The 18,106-nt window shown below is 44.3% G+C and overlaps 3 protein-coding genes across 3 annotated transcripts; 2 read left to right on the top strand and 1 right to left on the bottom strand.

Moving 5' to 3' along the window:
• The first annotated feature begins 3,414 nt into the window (after positions 1-3,414).
• Positions 3,415-4,865, top strand: LOC127777259 (probable xyloglucan endotransglucosylase/hydrolase protein 25). Its single transcript, XM_052303830.1, has 3 exons — positions 3,415-3,813; positions 3,889-4,082; positions 4,173-4,865. Exons 1-3 carry the CDS (start codon positions 3,559-3,561, stop codon positions 4,594-4,596), a joined length of 873 nt encoding a protein of 290 aa, XP_052159790.1. The 5' UTR covers positions 3,415-3,558; the 3' UTR covers positions 4,597-4,865.
• A 6,921-nt stretch (positions 4,866-11,786) lies between these two features.
• On the top strand, positions 11,787-13,690 carry LOC127775874 (uncharacterized). Its single transcript, XM_052302182.1, has 3 exons — positions 11,787-12,193; positions 12,470-12,518; positions 12,603-13,690. Exons 1-3 carry the CDS (start codon positions 11,873-11,875, stop codon positions 12,809-12,811), a joined length of 579 nt encoding a protein of 192 aa, XP_052158142.1. The 5' UTR covers positions 11,787-11,872; the 3' UTR covers positions 12,812-13,690.
• Positions 13,691-14,693: 1,003 nt separating this feature from the next.
• Positions 14,694-16,387, bottom strand: LOC127775517 (xyloglucan endotransglucosylase protein 7-like). Its single transcript, XM_052301766.1, has 3 exons — positions 16,005-16,387; positions 15,721-15,914; positions 14,694-15,276 (listed from the first exon to the last, which is right to left on the bottom strand). Exons 1-3 carry the CDS (start codon positions 16,290-16,292, stop codon positions 14,892-14,894), a joined length of 867 nt encoding a protein of 288 aa, XP_052157726.1. The 5' UTR covers positions 16,293-16,387; the 3' UTR covers positions 14,694-14,891.
• Positions 16,388-18,106: the final 1,719 nt, after the last annotated feature.

The raw sequence follows: 18,106 nt of genomic DNA, 5'->3' as shown, positions 1-18,106 counted from the left end.
TGTGAGCGTTCAACTCCCCTTCAAATTTGGAGCTGTAGATTTGCTGATCCACTCGTACGGCGTACGTGCAGCACACGATTGATGAGTGAGGTAGTAGCTGCTCCAGATGCTAGCTGGCACACGATCAACAACGAAGAGGAAGGGGCCCCATCCTTGATTGATTCAATTCATCGCAGTAGTAGTAGTATGCATGATGCATCTGCATGCAGATGTACGGAGTACTCGCTACAGGTTAGCTAGCGTCCGTGCGTAGGCCACGCGTGCATCGCGAAACAATTGGTAACCTGCAATTGGGGCTGATGAGAAACTACTCCACGCGTACATTATTGTTGTTCAGCTGCGCGTATCCTAGTACGTCGTGTGTGAAACAACTCGATCGAGTCGTCGTATTGCAAAAAAACGAGTCATGGCTTTGCACGACCGGGCACAATTCTTTTTTTAGACTCTTCTCCATTGATCGGTGGGAACGAGGAGGGCTCTTGGAGTTTTTGTCTGTGTACGTGTGAGCCAGGCCAGAGTGTCGGACAGAGGTTTAGAATTTGTAACGTGGGTTTGGCTGTTTTTAGATATAAAGTTTGGATCCAAACTTTAGTTTTTTTCCATCACATCAACCTATCATACACACACAACTTTTCAGTCACATCATCTTCAATTTCAACCAAAATCTAAATTTTGTGTTGAACTAAACACAACCTTTGCGTCCGGATTGAGGCCAGGCATGTACATAGAGCTAGAGATTCAGTTGAAGAACACATAATTTAATTTCTCCATGTTCTCATCAATTCCTACTAGTATGATAGTATCATTCAGTTTGTAGGAATGAGATATATACGAAAACAATAAAAAATCCAGAAAACATAGAAAAAAAATTATCCAATCAAATCTCTTGAAAAAAATTCTATGAATTAATGTGCTCATACATTTCTATTACTCCACATTTTCTATTTCTATGAATTGAAATTCCTCCAAACCTAACAAGCCTAAAAAACTCATGTAAATTGGGCTTAAAGTTACTTATATTTGAGACCCGGGAGTACCTACAAAACCATTATTTTCAGAGAAACTATAGTAAACTTTTAAAATTATTGCAAACTAGTCTTGAGATAAGGAAAAGATAGTTGTACATCAAGATTTCTCCCCTGCATCAAAGCCCTGTAAATTCATGATAGCTTAAGCATTGATCTTTTGATTGATGCAGGATATCACTAAAAATACTTCCTCTGACTAAAAATACTTCCTTTGACTACCTTTTGTCTAAATTCGTTGTTTTAGGAGGGATCACATATCTTATTAGGTTGTTTTTTTTTTTAAGGTGGGAGTACAGCACGTAGCTCATGGTGGTTGGTTGATTACATTGCCATCCTTTATTTTCAACTCCCATGCGTGGTACCTATCCTTATCAAATGTCTTAATCAGTTTCATAATCGCAAAATTGAGGTGGCATGAGTATGTTTCCAAGAAAATGATGACACGTTTCAAAACCTCTGCGGAGCATTGGCGGTATTTGTAATCACACGGGACCGTATTCTACCAATACGTCGAAATGTGTCAATTTTAATTTATCCCTTAAAATTGTGCAGGAGCTGAACAATCTACTACTTAGTAGTACATCAAGGATTCTCATGGTGCAAAATCCGCAGTTAAAGTCATGTTTGCACTAGCTAAAAATTTCATACTAATTGCCTAAAAAGATACGGTGGAGTAAACAAACAGATTCATAACTTTTTGACAACCAGTATTCGTACAGTCGTACGTATCGTAGGACACTCTGATTAATATAGTTCTGACAGATATGCAATTGCTTGCCATGCAATTATAGCTAGCTGTATCTGCGTAGTACTGTAGCACAGACTGATGATTGCACTTGATGTGCTCTAAAAAAATCGGTCCTTGAAAAAAAAAAAAGCGTAATTGAGACCTGTTTAGATGGGACTAAAACTGAGTTCCTATCCCATCGAATATTTGGACACTAATTATAAATATTAAACGTAAAATATTAATAAAACACATCTATAATCTTAGACTAATTTGCGAGACGAATCTATTGAGCCTAATTAATCCATGATTAGCCTATGTAATGCTACAGTAAACATTCTCTAATTATGGATTAATTAGGCTTAAAAAATTTGTCTTGTGAATTAGCTTCCATTTATATAATTAGTTTTGTAATTAGTTTATATTTAATACTCTAAATTAGTGCCTAAATATAGAGACTAAAGTTAAGTCCATAGATCCAAACAACACCTGAACTCATGGTCCATGAACGCAAAAGAAATGAAAGGAATGGCGTGAGTGGTCAGAGGTAGTACCAGCACAAGTTTGACATGTTCTCAGGACACCGCTAATGTATATAGTAAAAGTGGTCTGTATAGTTGGGACCCACATAAATAAACTTTAACTATAGCACTTCTCACAATATATATGGATACAATATGACATTAGGAGAAGAGAGAGAAATAGAGATAGATAATATTATTTATATCATATGGGTAGTTCATATGCATATGGATACATTTTGCTATTTTCTTTATATAAACTAGTTGCACAATATTAATAGGTGGCTGAATGGAATAGTTTATAGCGTGGATGCCCTCATAGCAATGCAACTTCTTTTCTTAAAAAAAACTGTGGAAATAAATTCCATCAAAATGACGAGTTAGGCAAATCACTAACCTGTCATTTGAGATGCAAACTCTATTAAATCTTCAAGCCATTAATTTGCAAGAAATTAAGAATCCAAAGCCAGGCTGATATTAGCAATGCATTTTCCTGCATTGTCATCGTTTCGCACATGACTGATACGCTTATTGCGAAAAAATAATTAATAAATATCTTTTTAAAATGTGCATTTAACGACTTAAAAACTAATGGTAAAAAGTAAACTACGATTAAATAGTTATTTTTAAAATTTAAATTTTGGTTGGAACTAATAGTCCACCAAATTTATGTACAGTTAAACCTAGTGCATCGGGTCCTATTCAGATTCGTAATTTCTAAAAAATATCACGTACCTTTAAAATTTCTTATATTATACTACTCCGTAGGACGGAGTACCAAAGAACCACAAGAAAATTTCTACGGCCATCTGAATTCTGAGGAGAACACAAAACCAAAGATGGCAAATCCAGCGATGAGCAAACGAGCCGTTGCGTCCAGAATTCGCTGAACGTCTCGGTCGATTTTAATATCTGTACTATACTACTACGTGACCCTCTATGGCGTCGTCGAGCCGAACCGAGCCGAGCCCCCTCTGCTGCTCACTACAGAGGCCGCTGTCTCTCGCCCCTCTGGTGCCAACTCACACCCATTACACGGCTGGCAATGGCACGGCATGGCATGGCAGAGAAAAGATCACTCACTTCGCGGCACCATCCATCCAACCATCTTCCAAAACCCCTATATAAACCCCAGCTTCGCCCCCTGAATCTCCCACACACACTGATCACCAACACAAACCCAAAGCTAAGCTTCGAGCTCCCCCATTGATCAGTGAGCTAGCTAGTAGCTGGTTGGTTAAAAGGCCTTTTTGTTTTGTTTGAGTTGGAGCAGAGGAGAAGAATGGCGGCTCTGCTTGTGGTCGTGTTGGTTGCCATGTCGGCCATGGTGGCGACGGCCAACTTTAACCAGGAGTTCGACATCACCTGGGGCGATGGCCGTGGCAAGATCCTCGAGGATGGCCAGCTGCTGACGCTCACGCTGGACAGGACGTCCGGCTCAGGGTTCCAGTCCAAGCACGAGTACCTCTACGGCAAGATCGACATGCAGCTCAAGCTCGTCCCCGGCAACTCCGCCGGCACCGTCACCGCCTACTACGTGAGTGTCACCTTCCGCCGCCGCCGTTGTTGTCGCCGATGTGATCATGTGAGCTGATGGTGTTTGTGTGTGCAGTTGTCGTCGCAGGGGCCGACGCATGATGAGATCGACTTCGAGTTCCTGGGGAATGTGACCGGGGAGCCGTACACGCTGCACACCAACGTGTTCACGCAGGGGCAGGGCCAGCGCGAGATGCAGTTCCGCCTCTGGTACGACCCCACCAAGGACTTCCACACCTACTCCATCCTCTGGAACCCCAAGCACATCATGTAAGTCAAGTCCACACAAGAATTCAGAAATTTTACAGGTGACAAGAGAATGAATCGTGAATGGATTGTTCGTTTTGTTTGTTGCTGCAGATTCATGGTGGACGACATGCCGATCAGGGACTTCAGGAACCTGGAGGGGAAGGGGATCGCGTTCCCGAAGAACCAGCCGATGAGGCTCTACTCCAGCCTGTGGAACGCCGACGACTGGGCGACGCAGGGTGGACGCGTCAAGACGGACTGGACGCACGCGCCCTTCTCGGCCTCCTACCGCGGCTTCCGCGCCGACGCCTGCGTCGTCGCCGCCGGTGGCCGCACGCGCTGCGGCGCCACCGTCGGCACCGACGCCGCACCCGGCACCGGCGCCGCCGCCGCCGCCGGTGGATGGTACAACCAGGAGCTCGACCTCACGCGGCAGCAGCGGATGCGGTGGGTGCAGAGCAAGTACATGATCTACAACTACTGCACCGATCCCAAGCGCTTCCCCCAGGGCGTCCCCGCCGAGTGCTCCATGTGATAGTAAGAATATCCCATCGTCGTCGTCGTCGTCGTCGTCGATCGCCGGCGGAGCAAGATGGCCGGAGATGAGGAAGGTGACTGGCTGGCGTCTGTAAAAATAAATAAAGATTGGCACTGGGGGTGGTAAAAAAAAAAGTGTAATGTAGCTGTGGTGGGTAAAATTCCTTTTTGTTCTCTGTTTCGTAGTAAGCCACTGCACGCCCTGTTCGTGTGTAACTGATCGTGTCCATGCAACAATTCATGTGTAATATATTCCTCAACAACATACATGTGTCTCGTCCTCGATGTGCATACGTGATCGTGATCTGCTCTACGTTGCAACTGTATAAATTTTGTTGCTTACTACTCCCTCAATCCCATCCCGAAACAAATTCATTTTTCACATATTTCGCACGTATCAATCTCTATCTCTACTATTATAAATATTGAAGATGGTTTTACCGATATTTTGATACGTTATTCGTGTACGAATCGGTTTTTAATTTCGTTTGCTTTTGAAAATACATATCCGTATTTGAGTCGGTTTTGAAGACTGTTCACTTTTGATAATACAGAAGGATTCATATAAGAAATCTATTTAAAAAACTCGCATGCTAACTTGAGATGATCAGATTTCTAACTGCAGCTTATGATTTTCTAAAAGTATATATATCTAAGCGAACTCGCACAGTGAATTTTATCTTAACTAAACCATATAATAATAATAAGATTAAAATAGACATTTCTAGAAAATAAAAAAGTAAGAATTTCTCAAATCCTAATACAATTACTTATTTCTTTATTGTTCTCTATTTAAAAATAAAATTATTTTGGAATAAATGAGGGAAACTTAAGAAATGAACTTACTGTAAGCGGAGGTGTACAAGTATAGAGTTTTGGTCTGATTAATTACTCGTGGTACAGTCATGCACTGTGCGTTGAAATAAGTTGATCTTGGTCTATCGGGTTTCAAAAAAAAAAAAGTTGATATTGGTCTTATTGGTCAGCAGTGTGTGTCAACACCAGGTCAATTACTTACGTACGTACTCCTACTCAGCACTGGGTCTATCGGAGTAGATGTTGCGGTCTCCAGGTGTTGAACAGCTGTGTGTAGTACGTACGTAGCCTATTCCATTATTCGATGCCAAACAGTCTCTTTAATTGATCATTAAAAAATTAAGCGTCTTAGTAATTCTTTACGATTCACGATATGGATGTTTGGTTCGACAAGAGAGCTTTCGTGATTAGTGCCAAAATTAAGATACGATTAACTAAAGATGCTACCACTAGTCTACGTCACACACGAGTATATCAGCATGGAACAACCAAACAAACAGATCAATTAACTTGATTCAGAATCAAATCCAAGCAAATCAGTTACTCGATTCAGAATCAAATTCAGATGCCCCTCTCTCAGTTAATCCACAAGGCTAATTAAGCCGCAGCATGAGTGAGTACTGTGCGAGTCACAGGACAGAAGACGACGAGAAGGAGCACGAGTACGAATACACGAGAAGGACAAGGGCTCGTAATGATCCGTCAGGTCTGCAGACTCTCAGTTGTCTCGCTGGGCACTGGGCGATCGATGTGAAATGCGTGTTCAATTTCTGATTCGGACAAGTGGCCGCACCGACAGATTCACAGGGTGTAGATAGCCTTCGCCCATGGCTGGCCTGGCCATCGTCGGTCGGATTTTTGGATCAGCACGAAGCTGATCGATCGAGCCAAAATTCACCAACAGAAACAGATCGCTGCTGCTACACAGTACAGAGTACCGGAACAAAGCTACAAGCCGTGATCTTCTCTTTCTCTGAAGAAAGATGGTGGCTGTGGGCTGTGGCTGCTTGCCTTATCCTTTCGAGCTGGTCAGGTCACGGTCTCACGGACCAGCCGTTTCAGGCTTTCAGCTACTAGGAGTGTCTGAATTTTCTGAATAAACAATTTTACAGTACTTAAGAATGTATCATAAGGTACTATTTTTTTTTATTGTAAATTTGGTATCTCATGTTACCTAAATACTGTGAGATACCATGAGGTACTAAAATTTACACTAAGATTTTAATATCTCATGATATCTTCTTAAGTACCGTATAATTACTCTTTCTAAATATTTAGTAGGTGCTAGTTGCGGTTTCAGTCGCCCACACCGCTTGGTTGTGGTGTTAAACTGGTAGGGACGTTAGCCCGTTTGTAGACGATCAGTACTCCGTGGTGTTAAACTGTTAAATTTGGAGTAGTAGTACAAATCTTCGGTACAATGCTTTAATGAATCATGATGAAAAGTCAAAGGATGAGCTTGCAGTTTTGCAAAATATTGTGACAACCTATTAGGATCAGGCTGTGTTCTAGAGAGTTTTTTTTATATGAGCACGGTTTCTGAAACATTAAATGATTTTTGTTATATAAAAACTTGTTACATAAAATTATTTTAGAAAATTAATTAATAATAGTTTACTTAATTAATCATGTGAGTTCTTTTCATTTTTTTGTGTTATTGAATCACCTCATCCAAAGTGTTGTCATGAACAAAAGCCTTAGTTCTTTTTAATTATTTATCAAACTGTTCAAACAGATTATTTACGCGGTGGTAAAATAAAATAAAATTTCTATAAAAAGAACTTTCTTCTACTTATATTGCTTAGACCACCTATTTTCGTTATTTGTTAAATATATTTACCACAAATATTAATTTATCCCTATAATCGAGTAGATAATCTGCTGCAACAATTCACTCAACAACTTATTTCAAACGAACATGAGTCCGTTGGTGAGTTTTGAGCTAAGTACAACAATCTCTTTGGCAATCTACACTAATGGACGATTTACCAGAAAAAATGGAGAGGAGAATGACTAAAGATGTCCCTATTTCTTGTTTTTTTTTCTTTATGCACCATTGTTTCTTGTTGGGATATAAGTTCGCTAAGTGTCATTATAGTTAGCTGTACCTACAGTGTGCGAGTAGTATGCAACCGACGTCCGGCTGTTTTGTCACCTCATCATGTCTCTTCGGGTGTCGTCTGATAGGGATTTGGGAGTGGGCATGCATGGTATCTGCAGTAACCAGTGACTTACGATTGATTGCTACACAAAAGCTCTATCACAACTTGTGACTCTTGCATGAGCATCAACACACATGATCAAACTAGTACATCTGCTCTTCCTTTTGTAAACTACTACTAGTAGTACTAGTAAAAATTATGTACTCCTACATTCCTTGAGCCCCTTTGTTTTAGATAATGACATTCCTTAGAACTTTTGGAAGCTTGGTTTGAACAGCAATTAAATCATGGACGGTTCAGGGAGTTAACAACTTCAACCCCAACATGTCGTGTATGCATTTTTTGTCGTGTATACATTTTTTTTCTTTTTGCCCCATTTCCGCTGATTGGAGTTGCGTTTAGTCGTCGTACTCTCTTCCTTTTTGGTTTTTCTGTTTTGTTTTTTCTCCCTCCCCTTGGCATAAACCGGTTTGGCTGATTGCGTTGTGTAAACAAACTCTCTTTTTTTCTAATATATTGATGTGCAATCTTTTAACGCGTTCGTGGAAAAAGTGTACAAATTTTTCAATGAGGGTTTGAAATCCAATTCCAGGAGGAAAAAATAACTCTGAACTAGTACTGATCTATGCATGATTGAGCTGGTTGTACGTAGTGCAATGATAGACTCAAGAACAGGATATACCCACATTGTCAAATTTATGAAGTTTAAACAGGGAGCCAAATAATTGGTTGTCCACGACGCTTTATTTATGGGTGGGGGTATATCCGTATATGCTAGCTAGTGTCATTCTGCCGCCTTCGTTGCACTCTGCATTGCGGGTGTGTTTAGTTCCACTTTGACTAAAATTAAAAGTTTATATGTGTAAGAAAATTTTGATGTGATGAAAAAGTTGAAAGTTTGAAGAAAAAGATTTGGAACTAAACAAGGGCTGCATCTCTTGTTCTCTTGCAAGACCCTAGCACTAGCTGTAGTGCTATACTGCCGTTGACAAGTCACGTAGAGATAAGAGCAAGTATAATAAAGGGTTGTAAGTCCGCTAAATGCTAAAGTAGAGGAGAAAAGAGAGGAGAAGCGGGCTGTAAACTTACAGTCGGCTTGGACGCAAGAACCAAAAAATTACATGAGAGAGACAAGTGGGCCATATATGAATTGTAAATAGCTAACTATTATATGCGTAGATTAAGAAAAGGCTACAAAGAACCAACAAGTTAGCTGTATTATTAATAAGTTAGCTGTATTATTAATCTTGCTCTAACTTAGTTTTCTTTTTTCTTTTTTCTTTTTTTTAAAAAAAGAACTCGACCAAAAGGAGACACATCCCGAAGACATTGCATTTAAGGTCGGGAACTTAGTTAAGCATTAATTTGGATCATAATTCAATAGAAATTTTATAGGTAAACGTGGGAAAAAATATGGGGTCTTTTGGATCGTAGGATTAACCTCGAATGGATTTACTCCCTCCGTCTTAACATAAACAATAAATATAGATTCATGGTATTAGGATATATCATATGTTATTTTATTTTACGTGAAAATTGTTATAGAATTTGGCTCCTTGCTAGTCCACGCTATTTCTTGCCGCACATGTAACATGTTTATTTGTACTGTGCAAGCTATAAGAGAAAAAACATCATAATTGCTATTACTAAATGATCCAAGGTCTTACATAGTAGCTGTATACCACACTCTCTTTAATTAATTAATCATTTGATGATTGCAAGATGGTCCTGAACCTAGTGGAAGATGAGATTACATGCAATCCATTCCAGATATGCTGCTACATTTCCAGATTTCACTTGCCTAACAGAGTCACAGGTTAAAATTCGCACTACAAATAAAACAGAGATACAGTAGCTGAGTTGGACTCATTGCAAATTCCAGCTTCAGTACATTCATCCAAATTAATTGCACAATTTCAGCACCAACATAATTGGCACACCTGAGTTCAGACAACTACCCTGGCCTAACCTGCATATGATTAGATATTAGAGGATCATCATCTAGCCTAATTAGCATTTGGGAATTGGGATTACTACTTTTGATGCATCAATGGCATTCTAAAGCGACTTTCTGATAACTGAGGGACCAGTCCCTCTCCTGCGGACAGCTGCTATACGTGCAAGACTAGTCCTCCTCTTGGATTGGATCACGCCTTAGATAGTCCTGGACATCATTAAGTTTGGTCAAGTATGAGAAAACTCGGTTGCTTCTTTTCTGAAAGAAGATAATTCAGTTGCTTGTCACTACTTGGGTTTCAGTTACTATCTAGATCTATCATGTATGCACTTCATCCTAGTTGGAAGGTGATGGAGATGCAAGCTATAAATCACACTATCTGTTTAACTATAAGCTTGGAGAACACATGTGATGGCACATGGCCTGAAACAACCCAAATTATGTCAATCATCTCGCAGAGATGAAAGGCATGGCCTTGAAAGTTGAAACCCATCCGAATTTAAAGGAGGCTTTAATAGCCACTGACGAGCAATAAGAATGCATTTTCTGAACTTTCAACTCGGCCTATGAACATCGAGCTGGATCCAACTCGATCGTAGCTTGCTGAGAGCTTAAATGTGTACTCTGTTCTGAACTCTGGACACTGTCTGTGTCCAGCTAAACCGTGGTGCGGCGCTCAAGAGGCTACGAACTCGGCAAAAGGCTTTGCTTTCGGGTAGTAGGGTTTAATGTTTGGGTGTTAGTGCCTTTGTGCTTTTTTGTGCAACTGATCCAGCTTTGATGTTGCCTGAAATCCTGCATTGTTTTCTGCTCTGCCGCTAGTAACCCCAATCACCACTCGAAATATCAAGGAACCCAATCATTATCCATTGTGCTTGTGCATGAACAATCCTGTCCGATCGCTCAACTCAAAAGTTCCCAGCTGGAAAATTTTATCATTGTCCTACCCTTTTCATGCTTTCGTCCGTGCTCATATGTACCGCGAGTGCAACAAACAAAATAGTTTAGCGCAGCTGAATTCCTGGAAATTTCCATACGAGAGCACAGCTGCGCTAAATAGCAATCTGCAATTGTAACAACCCTCCCTCCAGAACCGCGTAGCCTAGCCCAACCGATGAGCGGGTCCACTTACACACACCACTCCCCTTACACTTTCGTCATCGCTTCGTGTAAAAGGGTTAGCCCGGGAGTGATGTGGTTGGAAGGAAGAGGCCTTATAAGTCGGTTCCACTCGGCTAAACTAGTAAGATGGTACTAAACATGCGCACACAGCTCATATGGGCCACACAGGCCTAATTCTTATTGGGCCGGGATGTCACAGCAATCCCCTGACATAGGCTTGTCTGGCTGAGTGGCGCTGTGTTACAAAAACTCGTTTTCTTCTAATATATTGACATGTAATCATTTTATCAGTTCGCGGAAAAAAAAATCCCCGATCAACATTGGTAATAGGAGTTATAGTACTTACCGGATGCATCCACATCTTGCTACTGCGATTCGATAGCCGGTGAGACCACAAATCGTCCGCATTGACAACGGGAAGGCCTGTGACCGCGCAACGCGATCACCGATCAACACGCGGGCTCGTCGGCGCCGGTGCTGATGCTGATCGATCTTACGTCGCGTCGCGATTTAACTTTGGCATCAGAGTATCAGACATTGTCAATTTTTCTCTTGTCATCGCCTCAGCTCGACTGATGACCGGACGAGGCAACGTCGTCGTCGCGACCGTGCCACTGGTGGTGTAGCTAGCTAGCGCTTCTATTACGACGTCGTCGTGTGGTGCAACGAGAAATCCTGCCGCTATTCCGCACGATTCGCCTGGGATATCTATCCCTTTCGTTTGCCCATAATCGTTTGAGGAAAACGTGGATTTCCTTGTAGATTTGTAGTTTCTACTAGTGACAGGCTACGTGCAGCAGCGGGTTCCCAAATTCCCAATCCCGTAGCCTTCTTGGGCTTAGCTTAGGTGCAAAGTGGGGTACAGGAGAAGCCCAATCTTGTGCACAATTCTACCAGGGAAAAAGTACACCGAAGGTCCCTCAACTTGTTGTCGAGTTACAAAATCGTCCCCTAACCGTAAAACCGGATACAACGCATCCCAACTTACAAAACCAGTGTAGATTAGATCCCTCGGTGGTTTTGCACCCGGTTTTGTCCGACGTGGCGGCTGAACCAGCGTGGGACCCACGTGGGCCCCATATGTCAGGATGCCACGTCAGCAGGCTGGCCTCTCCCTTCCTCCTCTCTCTCTCTCTCTGACTCCTCTCTGGACTGGGCAGGGCGGCCGACGGTGGGGAGGAGGTCGCCGGGTGAGGAGTTCCGACGGTCGGCCGGCGATGCGGCGGCGGAGACACGGGAGAATGGGAGGGCGGCGGCAGAGCGAGGCGGCGTCGGCGGGTGAGCGCGGTGGCGGAGAGGCGGCGGCGGCGACGACGCCGTCGCGGCTCCCACTCCCTCTCCCACTCCTCCCCAAGCAGCGGCGGCGGCGGCGGCCACCGAGCAGCGGCGCGACGAGGGCATCGTTCGCCATGGCGGCGGCACCTGGGCTCAGCGGCGGCGAGGCGTTCCGGCTGTCGGCGGATGCGGGCGCGGGCGCGCTCAAGCTGCACAAGGACGACATCACCCTCTGGTCCGTCGACGGCGCCACCGTCGCCATCGTACGTCCTTCCTTCCTTGTTAATTCATTCCCTTCCTCGATCCTTGCCGATGGTTGTGTTCGTGGCTATGGTGCGTTTCGAATCTGATGCTGCTCGTGTGGATTTGGTAGGATTAGTGCGCGTGGCCACACATTTGGTGGGATTAGTCTTGTGTTTGACTTTCACTAATCCTCAATCTTTCTAGAAATATTTGCAAAATTGTTAAAGCAATAATCTCTAACTCTTAACTATCTGGGTATGACGACGAAGAAGATGACAGTTATTCATATTTCTCAGGTTAATGCTGCTAATGAACGAATGCTAGGAGGTGGAGGTGTTGATGGAGGTGATTGAATGCAGCTACTAGTGAGCTATCATTTATCTCATCACGGATTGACTATCTCATACTCCAGTACAATTCTCATTGTAGCTATACATCGAGCTGCTGGACCTGAACTCGTAGAGGCCTGCCCAGTCCAGAGACGCGGGGCTGGCAGATTCTCCTACGCCGACGAGCTTCTCAAGGCGTTCTGCGCTGCCTTTCCTTCCTCTTCATCGTCGTCGTCTCTGCCGACGCCTGCGCCGCCGCCGACGCAGCCGCAGCCAGAGCAGCAGAAACCGGTGGTGGTGGTGGTGTAGGAGAATCTGCCAGCCCCGACGACGGCCTCTCCGGCGAAGGCGAAGCTGGCGGCCGCGAGGCAGGTGCCAGGCGGCGTGCCTAGATCCAAGAGGAGGTGAGCTTTCTTCACTTTGCCTCCACGCTCACCCACGCCGTCGCCTTCGGCTTCCCGCGTCGCAGCCGCCGCCGACGCCGCCTCGCCCTGCCGCCGCCGTCCCATTCTCCCGTGTCTCCGCCACCGCATCGCCGGCGACCTCCTCCCCACCGTCGACCGGCCTGCCAAGTCCAGAGAGGAGTGAGAGAGAGAAAGAGAGAGAAGAGAGGAAAGGAGAGGAAGGGAGAGGCCAGCCTGCTGAAGTGGCATCCTGACATGTGGGTCCTACGTGGGTCCCACGCTGACTCAGCCGCCACGTCGGACAAAACCGGATGCAAAACCACCGAGGGACTTAATTTACACTGGTTTTATAAGTTGGGGATGAGTTGTATCCGGTATCGTGGTTAGGGACGATTTTGTAACTCGATGACAAGTTGAGGGACCTTCGGTGTACTTTTTCCTTCTACCAGGCCTTACTGTCCATCACAGAGCGATGTAGCCCACAGCCAAATATAAGGCTTTGGAGTTCGGAAGGGGGAACTGGACACACGGCCCATCCTCTTTTCCGCGGTGGACTGGTTTGCGGGCCAGACAAACAAAACAAATGTAGGAATAAGTCTATTTTGCTTCCCTCAACTCATGCCCGTGGTTGAATCGCACCCCTCAACTGCAAAACCGGGTATAACCCGTCCCTTAACTTTCAAAACTGTTGCAAATCAACTCTCTGGCGGTTTCGGAGGCGGTTTCATCCTACATGGTGGGTTGACTTGGTATTCATTCCACGTGGCATCGATGTGGTGCTTACGTGGCATTAAAATAAAAACAAACTTAAATAAAAATAAAAATAAAATAATTCTTGGACCCACGTGTCAGTTACCCAACTCCTCCCGCTTTATCATCGGCGGCGAGCAAGATGGAGAGAGCGGCGGAGCGGCGGGAGCAGAACGACGACGGGAGCACGGAGAGAGCAGAGGTGAGGAAGCCTTGCCATCACCGCCTCCCCTCCTGCACCCCTCCTCCTCTGCACAGGTGAATTGCTCCTATAGTTGCACACTCATATTGGATGCAAGGACGTCGAGGACACAAGGGGATCGGGAAGTCAAAGTGGCCAGGGTTTAAACTAGACTCAAGCTTAGTTCAGCAGCAAGGGTTTCCAACCCATCTTTTTCGTGTTCCGCGCGCACGCTTTTCAAACTACTAAATGTTGTTTTTTTGCAAAAAGTTTATATACGAAAGTTGCTTAAAAAAATATATTGATCCATTTTTGTAAACAAAAATTAGCAAATACTTAATTAATCACACGCTAATAGACCACTCCGTTTTCCGTGCGCTGGAGATATGTTCCCAACCGCCTGCAGCGAACACATCCTCACTCACTTTACAAGCATATGGTTCTCGGGGTATATTCGTACTTTTCACATATTCTATAGCGGATACATGTTCTTGTTATGTTCTACAGTAAAGACCACAACGTTTAAATATCATTTAGCAAATTTTATATTTCGAAATCATGGCTAATTGTCTCTGATAGGATCATAGGAGGCTGGCGTCATGGCGTGCATGCGCGTCTGTGGAATTCTGAGGTCCTAAGCTTTGGTGCGCAAAGTTGGACCCCTGATGAAAGATTGTCTTCGTACGAAAGTCCAGCCGCCGCCGGGTGCCCAGGGCGGTTGGTTCCATTCCATCAATCATTTTTCCAATCGTTCTAATTGCACTTCAATCCTAATCTTTGGGTCGAATTTGGCGTAATGGCGCGTGAACCGGTCCCCGTTGCATATGTACCATGTCATTGTAACAACAGATCGAAATGCCCAAAGAATATTTCTCACAATCTTTAAAGCCACTTTTGACAAACAAACTTATTATACATCCATCGTCGTCGACTTATTATCTTCCTCGTATCCTTTTCCCATCTCTCTACTACTTTTTACACGACAATAACACATACAGCAATAGATACAGAATAATTCTACAATAAAATAGTTTCAAGTGCCCCTTTTTTTTTCCTACTTGGCAGTGCACTCCGGCGGTAACCCCTGGGGGAACCGGTACGTGTCGGCGCAGTAATTGTAGATCATGTAGTCCCTCTGCACCTGCCGGAGCCGGTCCTGCGACGCGCTGTCCAGCTGCTGCTGGTACATCCACGGGCTCCCCGGGTTGGCGCACGCCGTGGCGTCCTGCGACGTGCACCCGCTCGCGGCGAGCCCGCGGTACGACGCCGTGAACGGCGCCCGCGACCAGTCCGTCCTCACGCGCCCCCCCTGCGTCGCCCACTCCTCCGCGTCCCACAGGCTCGCGTACACCCGCATCGCCTGCGCCCGCGGGAACGCCACCCCCGTCGTCGCCTCCGTGTTCCTGTACTCCCGTATCGGCGTCCCGTCCACGTAGAAACTGAACAAACAAAACAGATTAACAGAAGTTGATCCTTTTGTCATTTTAGCGATTACCACGATAAACGCGCGCACGCGCACACCACTATACACTCTAACACAAACCAACGATATATTTTCGATATCACTAAAATCTTATTAAAATCACATCTACACATGCATAATATTCGTGAGGAATTTTATAATCCTTGATAAAGTGTCTGGAGGTAATAAGATTTTATACTAGAAATTTTGGTAACTCAAGATAATTAGTAGTTAAATGTACTAAATTTTAAATTAAAAAATATGGTGCCTCCCAGTAATTTTCAAGTATGATAAAATTACTTAATATTCGTAAGCACCAGAATTTATATTCTAATGAGTTGAGTCATATAACCACGACTCTACTAATGTATAAGTGCATTGGTGTAAAAAAAGTTGAAAAGAACATAACCGTGATACGTACAGGATGTGGGAGGGGTTCCAGAGGACGGAGTAGGTGTGGAAGTCCTTGGTAGGGTCGAACCACATGCGGAACTGCTGCTCGCGGCCGCCTTTCCCCTGGCTGTACACGTTGGTGTGCACCGTGTACGGCTCGCCGCTCGCGTTCCCCAGGAACTCGAAGTCGATCTCGTCGTGCTGCGACCCCTGCGACGACAGCTGCTTCCACGCAACACCCAATCACCATTAGCTCTTACACGCAGGCATATGCATATGTACTCGATTGGCGATGATCGATGCGATGCGTACGTAGAAGGTGGCGACGGTGCCGGCGGAGTTGCCGGGGACGAGCTTGATCTGCATGTCGAAGCGGCCGTACAGGTACTGGTTCTTGGACTGGAAGCCGGAGCCGGACGACCTGTCCAGCGACAGCGTCAGGAGCTGGCCGTTGCCGAGGATCTTGCCGCGGCCGTCGCCCCAAGTGATGTCCACGTCCTGGTAGAAGTTGCCGGCGGCGCCGCCGGCGAGCAGCAGCACGGAGCACACAATCGCCGCCACCAACGGCGGCGTTCTCCCGGGATTGGAAGAAGAAGCCATCGTGTGTGTGTGTGTGTAACACTGTTGGATTGGATTCGGTTTTTGATCGATCGATCAGATGGTTTTCGTGCAGTGGTGGTGAAAGATCGTTGTGCGAGCTGCGGTTTTTATAGGCCACTGGAGTGGAAGGGTAGCCTTTCGGTCGGATGGTTGGACCAGAGACGAGAAGAGGGTGTAATGTAACGTACATGAGCTGGATCCATTGAGCGGCTTGACGATGTGGACGTACACACGGGTCAGAATCGCACGGCTTGGTTTTAGCCAGTTTGCTTCTTTTTGGGCCTTAGTTTTGCTCGGTTTAGTGTTGTGATATGATTGGTGTGCGTCACGCGCATGCAGGAGAAGGGGTTCCTGGCTCGGAACGGAATTCTGTGTAGTAGCGGTGGAGCCAAAAATTTTCTAAGCCTAGCGCTCGAGTAGGGTTCAATTAATAGGATATTGGTTTTCTAGAAAAATATGTAATGGTTTAAAAGGATTTAAGCATATTTATGGAGGTAAGCCGGGCTCAAGTCTAAGCTGCCTTAGTCTTGCCTCTGCCCTGCTATGCTGTTGTGCAGTAATATATATGTATTAGGTGCAAGCGTTTACAATCCCAACAAAAATCAGTCTAGTTTACACGAAAATTGGATTTTCTGGACTACCACGATAGCACAAAGCACTCGTTTTTTCTTTAGTCAAGTTAAAAAAAATCAAACTAAAATTTGATTTTTTGACAAAAAAAAACTTCTTCGATTTCCATTGGTTTTTATTGATTTACCAATATATTTTTTTATAACCTAAGATACCGCTCGGGATTGTGAACCCTGTGTGCAATTGACATGTGGGCAGAGGTTGTATGTCCGGCTGGCTCACTGCACCGAAATACCGAATGATCGGCAACCTCTCGTCACCTATTCTGATCCCAAGCTGAGGAGTCGTGGAGTGACACTCAAATGCATGCATTGATCACTGATAAGTACGCACAGATTGCAGCTGTACTAACGAAACATGAATGAAGAGATATGATGCACGCAAAAACAAACGGGTGCGGATTTAAAAACGATGTGACCGAACCGAACTAATAAGAGCATGATGGTGATTAGGATTAGTTTGTTTAGATGTCCTATTCATTAGCTAGCTTGTTATGGAAATTTATGCTACTGCTTGCTTGCCAATTACACGCTGATTAAATGAACATATATGGATTAAGCTTTTTTTTTTAACAATCCTTAGAAAGGTACTACTCAGCAAGAGATTCTGATCTGCAGTTGTAGGAGCAATTCTTTTAACTGATAGCCTCATCGGATGGCTATATGCACAAAATACGCCAAATAGCATATTAGCGAAAAACTATAATGTGTGATTAAAACATTTACATTTATGTTCTTAGCGACTTAAACGATTATGTTGTAAAAGAAATTATGATAAAAAAAAACTCAAAAACTACTTTAAAATTAAACTAAAAATTTAAATTTTAGTATTGGCATATGCTGATTGGGCCAAAAGATGAAACACAACCAACACACGCAGAAAGGGAATCAGGTAAAGCCAAGTCGACACCTTAACGAACGATCTGTTGGCCGTTTTCCCTCGCATAGCTAGGTTTTGACCAGTTTTGATTCCCCGTGGATAAAAAGATCACCATAGGCGACCACGCATCATACACCGTCTGCAGCTTGACAAAAATGGGAGCACGGGAGATGCGCTCTGAATTTCTCATTTCTCAAATCAAAGCGACAGCTTAACCGACTCTGTCTAAACCCCTAGGATTGAAGTATTAGATCAGGCTGTCAATAATTATCGTAGCATCAATCGAACTCGGAAATACATGCATC

The sequence above is a fragment of the Oryza glaberrima genome, chromosome 6 (genome assembly GCF_000147395.1).
Source record: "Oryza glaberrima chromosome 6, OglaRS2, whole genome shotgun sequence".
Classification (NCBI taxonomy): Eukaryota; Viridiplantae; Streptophyta; class Magnoliopsida; order Poales; family Poaceae; genus Oryza; species Oryza glaberrima.
This window is presented reverse-complemented; position numbering and strand designations above follow the sequence as displayed.

Bases quoted from the DNA above. Each gene is read 5' to 3' on its own strand.
- LOC127777259 (XM_052303830.1), top strand. From the start codon at position 3,559: ATGGCGGCTCTGCTTGTGGTCGTGTTGGTTGCCATGTCGGCCATGGTG. The intron at 3,814-3,888 runs GTGAGTGTCACC...TTGTGTGTGCAG, and splicing joins GCACCGTCACCGCCTACTAC to TTGTCGTCGCAGGGGCCGAC. The intron at 4,083-4,172 runs GTAAGTCAAGTC...TTGTTGCTGCAG, and splicing joins TGGAACCCCAAGCACATCAT to ATTCATGGTGGACGACATGC.
- LOC127775874 (XM_052302182.1), top strand. From the start codon at position 11,873: ATGCGGCGGCGGAGACACGGGAGAATGGGAGGGCGGCGGCAGAGCGAG. The intron at 12,194-12,469 runs GTACGTCCTTCC...CATATTTCTCAG, and splicing joins ACGGCGCCACCGTCGCCATC to GTTAATGCTGCTAATGAACG. The intron at 12,519-12,602 runs GTGATTGAATGC...TTCTCATTGTAG, and splicing joins AGGTGGAGGTGTTGATGGAG to CTATACATCGAGCTGCTGGA.
- LOC127775517 (XM_052301766.1), bottom strand. From the start codon at position 16,292: ATGGCTTCTTCTTCCAATCCCGGGAGAACGCCGCCGTTGGTGGCGGCG. The intron at 15,915-16,004 runs GTACGCATCGCA...GCGTGGAAGCAG, and splicing joins GCACCGTCGCCACCTTCTAC to CTGTCGTCGCAGGGGTCGCA. The intron at 15,277-15,720 runs GTACGTATCACG...TTGTTTGTTCAG, and splicing joins TGGAACCCCTCCCACATCCT to TTTCTACGTGGACGGGACGC.